General features: G+C 37.0%; 1 protein-coding gene across 6 annotated transcripts in view; it reads left to right on the top strand.

Moving 5' to 3' along the window:
- The window catches only part of LOC124636270, a 179,743-nt gene that overhangs the window by 150,240 nt on the left and 16,763 nt on the right, over window positions 1-12,740 (top strand). For 4 of the 6 annotated variants that reach the window (XM_047172286.1, XM_047172288.1, XM_047172289.1 and 1 more), the window contains one exon: window positions 113-169. The exons of the other annotated variants lie outside the window; for them this stretch is intronic. In XM_047172286.1, the coding sequence (XP_047028242.1) occupies window positions 113-169 (57 nt within the window). The remainder of the gene's footprint in view (window positions 1-112; window positions 170-12,740) is intronic. 6 annotated transcript variants of the gene reach the window in all.

A 12,740-nucleotide genomic window follows, 5' to 3' on the forward strand; every position in this document is an offset into this window, starting at 1 on the left:
GTGCTCCTAATTTTATTACTGCTTCTGACACAGATGTAGATGTAATTTAGTTCACTTTTAGATACATAGACTGCTTTATACGGTTGTGTAACGAGTGTGCATATTGTTTCAGGTAAGCCGACCTGCACATGCAGTTTATGTGACAGAATGCCAAGAACCTCGACTTACGGTGAGTTTCACAATAAAACAAATAACCCTGACCTTTCTCTCAAGCACTTTGGACAAAGGTTGCAAATTACGAAGCTCAATTTACATATTTAACGTCACCGGCTCAGTAAGGGAACATTATGAATATAATCGCATTAACCGTGTTTTCAGCCTTTGTCCAATTGAATCCTCGGTGCAGTAATCAAGTGGGTACGAGAGTGGGTCAGCCGGTCGTTCCGAGCGGCGGCGCCCGCCCGCATCGTCCCACCACCGCGCTCCCATGTTATATATTCACAATATTATACTCACGATAAAACGACCAATAAATATCTCACCCCTATGTTACGCACCACGTAAACTCTTTTGTTTATCCCGAACGATACCACCATACGACGCGCGATGTCTCACTGCCAACCCACGATACTAAAATGTAAATTTCGAATTCGTTCAACGTTTGCAATTCATTTATTTCCCGTTTCCTTATTTTGTTTGGTCGTGAGATTATCATAGATCGACGTGGAATAAACCGCGGAGTCTTTTATATTATATACGTCTGTTGTTTATGAACTCTCACTTGATATGCATTGACCTCTATTATTTCTGTGTTTCATGATTTGACAAATGCAATCATGTTTACAATTAAATCGATTGTATCCTTTCACATTTCAATGTAAACCATAGTTGAATGCGTTTCGTTGGCCTCCAGAAGCGAAGCATATCATGTTTCCCCATACATACATATACTTTAATCATACAGTGCTCCGTATTTAACTTCATTTAATATTGGCCCAAGTAACCCGCTCGCTAATTGCTCGGTTAATTGCAATTTAATTTCGTCAATTCAGTGCGGCTCTGGTTGGCGCAACCCTCGTCTCGTTGAGAGGAAGTACGCACCGGTTGCTTCCCTCGGTAAACTTAACTCTACGTCTTGGGGTTGAGCATCGTTCGGTTCCATCGACTGATTAATAAATAATATTAGCTGTGTGCCCGCATATGAACATTAATAACTTTAAAAGGAATGATAGTATCGACAAGCGGCGTCCCTTTAGATCTGCCAAGCACTCCTACACCCGATGCATTATTTCATTTCAACTACTATAATTATAGCGATTCTATTCGTGTCGCAAGCGGCACTTTCTCGATTGATTGTCGATATAATTAGCCGTAGGGAATCTCATCTGTATACTTTGACGAGGCAATCGCAGCGTCGCCACCCACGGTACCTTTTTACGATTTGAATAAAATCTTGCTTACTCTTCTTTAGGAACGTTTATCGTTTATCTGGCGATATAAAATATCTATTTTAGGTCGTGTTTATATATTGATGGTAATAACAGGAGGCGCGTCACGTGTAGGTTATCGTCAATTAATCTAAACAAGAATGTAGCACCTCCTAATACATCAGTTGGTAAATTATCATTTTTTATTATTGGACAACTTATTAGGTTAATTAGAAGGAGCCTTCTCCATGGCACTAATATTCTACGCATACGCTATACGAAATCTCGCCGCGTCTTAAAATATGTTTTAAAAATAGTGATTGGGGTTACGTGTCGTCTATTTTAAAACTTACTGAGACACTTTGTAATTACATGTTTTGTTTCTATTATTCATAGTGCTGTTATTTCGTTACTGGGTAATGACAGACTTGGGAATTGAGTGACATTATAATTTGTCAACACAATGTTGGGTGATTTATTTAAATTAACCTATTAGGTTCATGTCGTGATCAAATTAAGTACGCTTTCTAGAGTAGAACATTCAGTAATGACTGCTTTAAAATGTGTCGTCGGCTTAGATCTAAACAGAATTAGCACCTAGTCGAGACAGGTTGCTATAATTTCTTCAGTTTCTCAGATGTTTCTGTGTAAAGATATAAAACCCGGTGCAATATTTGCTGAAGATCTTAGTGTCGTAAATAACAGAACCACCACTGAACACGGTCTTGTCTAGTCATTTCCTAGTTCCTCATATTTCGTTTGCTATGATCTCACCCGTTATCTCCATTTATATTATCAATATCCGTACTCTTCTAGATAATGTAAATAATGTACGTACCTATGCGTTATGTAAATCGCGCTAATTTTTGCGAAGGCCGCGTCGAGACCTCGCAAAAAGCAGATTCGACCTCGCGTTTATCATTGTCGTGATATCTTGATATGCGCACTAACTGCCTTTTGATAGTCTTTACTTCTGTGGCTTCCTACTGCCCTGGTTAGACGCGTACAAGATACTAAGCTGCAAGTACTTACTTATCATTTTTATTTCAACTTGACATGTGGAAAAAGCTGTACGCCAGTAAGTCCATTTTTATCGATTTTTTTGTTCACTCTGGGGACGCTATTTTGTGTTTGTTCATTCATCTGGCGTTCGGTCATTCATTCGCTCATTGTATCGTTCGACCTTGAATGTTTGATCATTTTTTTACACGAGTTATAAACATACGGGAAGTGTCAAGTGCATTTTTAAATTGATTTTGCACTTATTATTTGACTTTTATTTAACAATATTTTTCCTTATCGGCGTATTAAATAAACAATAAAGGCGATAATGTAATACTAGTGAAATATTTAAATAACGGCTTTTTCCTGTTAATTTAACTTCTACTTTATTATTGGAACTCACATCTGCTATTTTATTTCCATCCATAAATACTTAGTAGGTATGGATACCATGGTTATTTGATAAATACTGTACTCGTTTAATTGCAACTTTAGCCAACATATAAGTATTTATTTACAATAATTATAGTATTTATGTAATATTTTTACCGGTTGACAATTATTCTTTTTGATACAAGAAAAGTTATCGAAATCGCAGTTGTTATTATCTTTAGGCACCAGGATCTTTAAATTTTATCTTGTTTGTTTGTAATCTAAAGGCTCCGAAAGTACTAAACCTGTTAGAAAAGTCTTTCACTGTTGGGGAGCTACATTATCCACGAGAAACATAGGCTGTATTTTATCTGGGTACGGCAGACGATCCCACAGGACGCGAGTGAAACCACAGGCGAGAAGCTAGGTATTTTGTTTATATGTATATTCAAAACCAATATTGCCTATTTTAATAATAGGCATAGGCGCTCATTCATCATTATTGCCGATAACTGTTATCGAAACCGGTAAATACATTCCCATTTACACGTGTTTTAACTAAATAACTGAAATAACATTCATTTAATGAACTCTACTCAGTACTAAATTATTTATTAACATTATTTTGGTGTACCTTACCTACTACATAAATCTAGTTAAGGCTTTCGTTGTGATTAAAGGTTGTTGATAAATTAGTAATTAACTCTGGAACTTTTTCATACCATATGTAAGTCAGTGTAAGTACTTACTGCAGTAAAAGTTTTGCAGTTTTCTTGAGCTTTAAAAAAATGTTCAGCAAGGAAAGACACGGATACTGTAGTTAATTCTTAGCTGACATTTATAAAGTTCTTTGATCGTACTCCATACATTGTCAGACTGACCTGCGCTGTGACACAATTGAAAAGTTCAATAAAAACAATCAACAAGAGTGGCGAAGCGCCGTCTCATTCAATTGCCGTCATATATTAATGCATTGTAATCAAATACGTATGCAATAAAGTTAAAAACTAATAACTTCATATATTTACTTAATTTATTCATATCGTGATTTAGATTTAACCTCGGTTCATATCGATTCGATGCAATTCTTGTATCGAATTATGGAAATTAATATTAAAATTGAATTAATTATTTACGTATTTAAGGCTCTGCAGGCCCCTATGAGAGTGACTTGCACTTAAAAAAATAGATTAAGTACCCAATAATAAATTAGAAGATTGTATTTAATATAGTAAGTGATAGACACATCGGAAAATAATATAGAAATAAAAAGTAAGCTCTCTATTGCCCTTGCAAAATTTTATTTCGAAACTCGTACGATGTCGGTACCTAATTACGAAACATAATTGATGGTCGGCATAATCAATCTATCTTTACGTGATAATTATTTTCAACCGTAAGCTGTAAAATTATCATTTAAAGTGGCGTGTTGTACGTGTGATCAGACTATTAATTATTATTTATAATTCTTATGAATCAAAGGGCGGCGGGTAACATGTTCTAGCACCTTGTAAATAGGGTTGTCAGTTTCAATAAGTCGTTCACTCACGGCGTTCACCACACTCGAATATAACTTTCTTTAGGTTTACTTGGGTTAAAGAGCAAAGTTTTACGAAAATTACGTAAGGCGGCAGTGTTTTACTTTGTTTAATATTTGCACGTCTTTCTAATAGCTTACGAAACCTCGTGCCTTCTTGAGGGTTCAGTGAGTTCAGTCAGCGTTAATAAGATACCAATTTTCTGTGTTCTTTTGATTAAAGTCATAAATAAATGAAATATATTTAGTTAATTATGTTTCAAGCTTTCTGCCAACCATATTGAGTTCTCAAGAGTATTGCGATGTGCTTGTTATGTTGCAAATGCCAGCGCAAGGCTTCTCGCAAAGTAAATTAACTGGCCGAATCTGAACTTGAACACGAAAATTATTTTACACCAACAATGAAATTATGATGTCGCATACCTACATTATATTGTTTCCGCAATTACATTGAGATAATACACTAACTGCGTCATACATTCAAATATGATTTATTACGACATAAATTGTTTTAACCTTCGTTGACCGAAAATCCGCATAATTTTGTTTTCCCACTTAAGTCGGGATGCGTTTCATGAATATAAAATGTTAAGTGGATCGCAAAATGAAGATTTTCAATTCGCATTTCAAAGCACTTATTCGAGCCAGCACACTAACATTTATGAGTAGATTCCAAGTATTAATCTAGAATGTAACTTTTACGACAATAATAAAGTTTTTCGTTGCGATGATGTACCATAAATCCAAAACGATAATTCTCAATAAAGTTGCCTCGGGCACATTTAACAGAATGGTAAATAAAATACGACACGAATCCAACTATCAATAACTGTGTGTTGTTTAAAATTCGTCGCCCGTCAGGGATTTGGCACTTGGCGCGAGTTTTGAATTCATAATACTTTTTATAGCCACCATCTTGATTTGGATGAATTTGATGTATCGCTAGTCTATCTGATTTTGCCTGTAGCTTCTGGGGGGCAGAACCATATTCGGCAGGCATGCAAGAATTTTATGAACCTTTTTGTGCTTTTATTAAGTTTCACTGATTAAGAACTAATATGTATGTACAAAAGTTTCATAACAATGAAAAAGACTGTTAATTTTTCGTTTTGCTGAAGCCTTTTTAAGCATGTCTTTCATACAATTATTTCGTTCCATCGAAACATGCATTGTGAAAACGGGAGAAAAATGGTTTCCAGCTAATATTTAGATGTCTGTATGTGAAATATCTAGGTACGCGAACATTTCAGCGCGGCTCGCTGTCGACTCGGATTTAATTTGGACAGCCGTCGGCTAACAGCGCTGTCATTGGCTCTCTAGCGAATTGACCGGACAGAGAGCTACTTAATCACTGACATTTTGTTAGAAAAATACGGAACAAGTGTTAGTATTCATCGATAAACGCATTAGTTGAACTGATAAAATAATTTACCCGAAATTGGAACAGTAAACTTCAAAGTAAAATTGAAACTATTGGACTTAGAAAAGCATCGTTGCCAACCCTTCAAGGTAAGCGTAAGTAAGCAGCATTTACACACGAAGTTAGTTCTGAAAATCTGTTAAACTACCGTTTCTATGGAAGCTAAAGTAAAGCGAAAGCTCCAGGAATTCAGTGCGGGGTGTTGCAATAAGTAGTAACAGTTTATTCGCCCTAATAAATGTCGCCTTAGAATACCTTCCTTAGTAACCCATTTTCCGCGGTGAACTCCGCTGTGGCGCGCGGAAAAAGCAACACGGGAAATGTTTTTACGGCATCCGTTTTTTAAATTCAGGATTAGTTACGAAACTAACCTTAACGGACTTCTTGGATTGTGTTATTTGCACGGTAGGAGTATCAAGGTGAAGACTTATAGCGACTATTTGCAAAAGCTAATGTTATGAAGGAAATTGCCTTCAGTGGCGATCGTTGCATATTCATTTAACCTTTGACAAAAAATTACTCACGTAGCTTTAACTCCCTCCAAAACAACTAGTGACTAGAATAATTCAGTTTTTAGAGTAAATCTCGTACCCTTGTTCCTTTTATCGAACAATCAAACTGACAGGTCACTCAGCTCCAACACGGCCAATCAAATTAGGGATGAACCGGGGAGCTGGATTACCTGGCTACACAAATAGAGTACCAGGCTCACTACCCACACATATAAAGTAGAATACGATGTCACTGGAGCAACAAGACGGACAACTTTAAAAACATTAGATATTATCTGAAACGGTTTCGGGTCGTGTTAGCCGGCACGATGTGCCAATGACTTTACATACTCTTTTATCTTCCATCTCTGTAGCAACTTGTAAAGTTTCTAATTGCCGTTACGATTGCAGAAGGTAGTAGCAGCCATTTTTATTAAACTCTTTAATACTTATGGTAATTATGATATTAAACGTATTTGTATTACCTAATTAAAGTTTAACGGCTTTTTTAAGTGGTTTTTGCGCTTTCAGTATTTACGGGCTTATTACAATTACGCTTTGTAATTTTATAGTGCCACTCAATTCTGTATGTAATTTATGTTTAATTAACACATACCACATTTTAAAATATAAAGATATAGACTCCGATAAAGCGTTAAAGAAGTCAGTCAAACTCTCAATTCGTTGAGCTTACACCATTTAAAATGAATAAAAAAGTAATAATGTTTCCTTAATCCCTACTAAAAAACGAATAAAACAAGTTCGTATTACATACAAATATAATATCCAGTTAGGTCTATCATATCGGTATCAAATGGGTTTTATCGTAACGATGATGTTCCGCCAAAAGCCCAAGGTCAATGATTTGTTCATGCAAATCACTCGCCTGTTTTTGTAAAGTCAACATTAATAAAGTATGACAATAATTTAACACGGATTATGTATTGCTAAATGACGATTTTTATGGTTTTCTATGTGGTATTAAAATTGTTACTATGTAAACTGGCGCCTTTAAGGATATAAAAGTAACGTTTTTAAGAAGTCCGCCGTTTTTTTAGTAACTTTTATAGAGTTCCGTCATTAAATTGTAGAATCTTTTGCCTACCTTCTGAGCACTAAACATTGATTCCAATTTACGGAAGTTTGACTAAATTACCAAACAATGCAAAATTAAATATGTAGAAATGTATTGAAGGTCCGTCTATGCGAGCGACGCATCAGATACGTGGTAGACACGTGAGCGAAGTTGGTACCTAATAATTTGGCGTTCATTAAGATTCAGGCAGACAGTGTTTACTCAAGTGTACATATTACCCACTGGCCTTGGAACGACCAATTTTATGTTCAACACAACACAAAGCTACGATGCTAATTGACCACTTGATTTATATCAGGCAATATATTAAAACTGTAGTAATTTAGGATGAAAGGCATATTTATATTATAACCACGTTAACTGTAAACACACAATTAAGTACACGTTTTATTGGCGTGCGAAATTTTTCATGCGCTGTAAAAAGCGTGGCTCACGCAATCAATCCTTTTGATACGGAAGGCGCTTAGTAACATAACGACAAGTGGCTATTAAGTGTGTAAGCACTTACATGCGAATGGCATCTTTGAATGAAGAAACAACACAGCGTTTTCCCTGAGGAAATCGTGCCTGTTCACATTGTGTATCAAGTAGGTATCGTTCGCAATATGTACAGACGGCCTCTTTCGCCCTGATCACTCAAATGTCTAGTCGCAATTAGGGCTGCCATCCGTTCCATCGTACGGACGTCGTCCTAGTTTTTAGTGCGACGAGGTGAACGTTCGGTGAATATCCGAAAATATCCATTCGGCAAATTCGCCCGATCCTATAAACCGTATCGAAGTCTTCGAACAGCTAATAGTTTTAGTGTAAACGGTACCGATATGAACAGGAAAATGTTTACTGAAACCGCAATGAAATAGCAGTTTTAGGATCTTTATTATATCGTTTGCTACACTCAAATGGTTTAAATTGTGTATTATTTTACCGAATCGACACTTGAGTTACGTTTATGCTTGGATAATACCCATAGATATCAATTTTTATTTGATAGCCGTAACCAACCCATTTATCTTAGCACACACAATTTCGTGACAGTAACTCCTATTTCATGACACTCATTTATTTTCATTTTCGATTACTTCAGGAAATCTGATTTGAAAATAATTGCATTGTGTTAATTTATTACTATTTTTCCTTGTTACACTACACGTAGACGAACCAATTGTGGTCGATTTGCAGAGTATTGGTATCGTTTATTGCAAGAAGGGTATGATGGTGTTGGTGACCCTAGGCACGGGATATAGAGCGGGTCGCCGGCGCCCCGGGGTTCTCATTTAGCGCACAGACGCGACTAGGCGACTGCCCGCCGCTGTTGACAAGCCCATTGTCAATACTCTGCCTACCCACTACCCACTTACATTCAGGACATCGACATACTTCCCTTTTTAGGAGATTATATTTAGAACGGGGCGTAGACGCGAAAATATCTATCTCATGAATATAACATTCAGCATAATGATATCTTCTGCTGAAAATAAGTAGTGCTCATCTTGTTATATTTGTAAACAGATAATAAAAGCGCTCTTCGCTATTTTAGTGCAGTTATAATAAACTGAGCACAACTAAAATTCTATTATTATTATTATTTTGTATGTCTCTACCAGACCTCGGGACTATAGAGTCCCGGATTTTTGGGAGGCGAACGTGGGGCCGAAGCCAACACGCTGAAGCCCTTTTGAGACAACTTTAATGAAATGGTGACACAAAACCGACGATTATCCCTGTATACACTATAGAAATGTACCCAAGGACAATCCCCGGTTCTGTGCTAAACTATTGCTAACTATGGATGAAAACTACTTGGGCTATTGTTGTGGGATGCTAGTGGACTAGGAATGGGGAAACTACGGGAACTATGGCACCTGCCGATAACAATGTAATAAATACACGTAAAAATGGCAGGTGGAGACTCGCCAACTCACTTACTGGGCCCCCGGGAATCAGTCGCTAAATCGCAACAAGGGGGCAACAGGTACATGAGCGGCTGAAGGGTGAGGATACCTCGGCGGACTTTAAACGCAGATCACGCGCTCCCTGTGGGTCCAGCATCACCGGCCCACTCGCCACTTACCACGAGGCACCTACCCTCCGAGTGGGCTGTTAACCCTGCTCTAGCGACTCCACTCTGACCGGCCGATGAAGGCAAGCCAAGAGGCGGGAGACCTATCCCCCGTCATGCTTCACTCCGGCAGGCCGGAGATGGGGGACAGTATACTCTCCCTGGAGCACTCGGATATATAGCCCCGCGGGGTCGCTACTCCCCGTCATCCGCCTCAGATGCCCTGCGGGGCTTATTATTATTATTATTCTTTATTGCACACATAAATACATTTGACACACTGAAAACGGAGACATTATGTACAACGGCGAGCTTAACCCAGTGTTGGGTTCTCTTACAGCCAACCTTAGAGTGAAAGAGTGATTTGATGGGGTAGGGCGAATGTGCAACGTTATACTAATAACAATAATATATATGTATAATATCTTAATAAAGATAAGAATAAAAGACAAGATTCTCAAAGAATCTCCAGAAACCACTTGTTGGCGTGCAACAGTAGTTCTCTGAAATATGTGCAATGTACGTTTGAATCGTATTTATGAACAATAAAGTAAAATGTGTGTCGTTTACAGTGTGACAAATATTAATCGCAGCTTCGATTATAATGTGAAAACTGAAAACTACTTATGTACCATTTTGTAGTGTTTATGACATTAAATGAAAGTTTGCTCTGTCAAAGCACAATTGATAGCGCTGTGGGCGGTGTTCAGTGCAAATGTCAAACGTAACTTTCAAGTAGATAATTACGTCAGCGCCGTCGATCTACCCACGTTGATAAAAGCGTTCCGTGATCCTACTCCTCGTCACTCGCTGCTAATTGTCTGATTGGATCCGGATATTGTTATTGATTAAACATTCACTGCCATTTAGTGTCGAACTTACGTCGTTTAAAACTATACTCCTTTTACAAAAGCCGTTTGCTTAATTTAACTGCCGCGTATCCGAAAACGCCATCTGTTCCTTTCAAGGCTTTGTCGTTAAGCCTTATATTTCTTACGGCAATAAAACTTAGATTTTTTTAATCATCGAACTAATATTATCCTCAAAAGAAAATTATCTTATCATTACAATGTAATCTTTTCTATCTCTGATAATTTGGAATTTCTGTGTTTGTAAATCAGTCCGCGTCGCGCTCTAGAGTTCGGATGGAAGTGTTTTCGTGCCTCACAAAAGCGGTTAAAAGTGATGTAGGTGGCTACAGTTATAAAACCATTAACTATGTACAGTGTTTACTGCACGATAATAACACTCGATGAATCGGTTCGTGCATCGGAGGGGGCCAACCCTATCCGCTCAAGGTCGCAGGGGTGAGCACAGTGTATACGATTTGTTTTATTTATGTACCTACACGCTTTACGATGCGCGCCTCTTATATTTGTACTTTCTGAACCTACCTTTCTGAATAAATAAACGTTTTAGTGACATCGTTACACCACTATTTGTTGTATTTTTCAGCAAATTGCTTTTCGATTGCGTTTGCTTTGCGTGGGAATGATTGATTTTTATGTTTTCATAAAACTTGGGGAATAAGTAGGTAGGTAAATATGTAGGTAATGGTAACATTTAATAAAGTAGGTAAGCAAGTGTGTAGTGATTGTGAAGTAAACTGATAATGTAAATTTTATTTAAATTGATGTATAGGTATATACGTTAAGATTTTGCATAATTCTAACAAAATCCGATTCACAGTCAACATCATTAAATGCAAATTAAATATTAAATATAATAAATAAATAAACAGCACAGTTTTTCAACAACACAACACGTTATACCTATCTTAAAGTGATAAATGCAAATTAACACTTCGCCGCCGCGCCGCAATGAAGTCGGCATAGTCCAAGTTAATGCCGCCTTCCACAGTGTTCGACGCGAATCGAAATAGGTACAGGCTACTACAGAACTACAGAGAACTACAACTACGAACGTTCCGCTTCAACGAACGACTTTTATTAACGTTTTCCGCGAAACGCGATCATACGAATTGTTTTTATTGCATAGCCGATTTGTAAATATGACATCTGGATGCGAGCGCGTGTCTGTAGGTTTTATATCATTGGGTTCTTGTCTATGGTATTCTTTTTTTATTACAGTAACAACAGACGCTGATAGAAATATAAGTGCCTACTTATGTAATTGTTTGAGTTCAGATTAGGCTTGCTATAGACTCTATCAAATCTACAAAATGCTCTATAGTATAGAGCATTTTGTTAGGATATTAATTTGGCATAATCTTTAGCGTTTCAATTCGCTTTCATTTGTTTAATCAATGTCTTCGATATATTCAGTAAATAGCTACAAACTTAATAATAAAAAGTCTTAAATAACTGACAGGATTTAACATGCATATTTTGCTTATCAATTATCATGACAGAGATTATACCTACCTTTGTAGATAGAGGTGATGTATTAGTAGGTAATACATCATGACTAATTTGTTTAGTATCAGTTCATCACATTTTATTATTAAATAGGTATTTATTTTTGTATCCAGGTATGTAGGTAGGTACCTATTTAGGCTATTTAAAGCAATTTTAGTAGGAAACATTAAAACTATAGTTCGGCCATTCAGAGAATGCGTTCCTGACACGTCGCGATTGAACTGACGACGTAACTTTGCAATGGCGTTGCAGTTACGATAAAAATATTTTTGCTGGTTGTTTACCGTTTTAACAATTGAGGAGCATTAAAACAACATTATTATATCAATAATCAATGAATGTAGTTACGTCGTCAGTTCAATCGCGACGTGTCAGGAACGCATTCTCTGAATGGCCGAACTATAATCGAGAAAGAAGACCGATCAATTGCTATTTTATACAATTTAATATTATATTTCTTGTACAACATAACTGCACACATCACTAGGAAATTAGACTTCTCGGAAAATTCTAATAGAACCCCAATAAGCGTAATTTTTTGCAATCCTAGCGGTCTAAAATAACAATTTTCCAGTCTTCTTTTCACTGAATCGCTCCCACACGTGTCTCTAATCTGGCTGAGAGTCAATAATATAATTTATTAATAGTACTGCCTACGAAGTTTATTTAACACAATCAGAGAGATGAGACTGTTACAGGAAAGACGGAAAGACGAAAAGACCTATTACAAACAGTGAAGTGAGGGTAACGCACGCGAGATCGACAAAAAGTCGCGATAAAAAAACATCAAGCGTGGAGTCGTGTCTAACCAATCTGAGGGCAATGACCTCGCGATTCCGAGTACCTACTAACTTTTTGCTATTCCACATTTGGATACACACCCGTGCGTCACCCGTGTTACTTTTTTACAATGAACTCCTTTATGCGCTTTGTTCTATAAATAGATATTCAATTTGCGATTTATGAAAAGACACTATTATTCAATCCACTTGTAAGCTAACAGCGCTCTTGTTAGCGA

This window comes from Helicoverpa zea, chromosome 14 (assembly GCF_022581195.2).
Source record: "Helicoverpa zea isolate HzStark_Cry1AcR chromosome 14, ilHelZeax1.1, whole genome shotgun sequence".
NCBI lineage: Eukaryota > Metazoa > Arthropoda > Insecta > Lepidoptera > Noctuidae > Helicoverpa > Helicoverpa zea.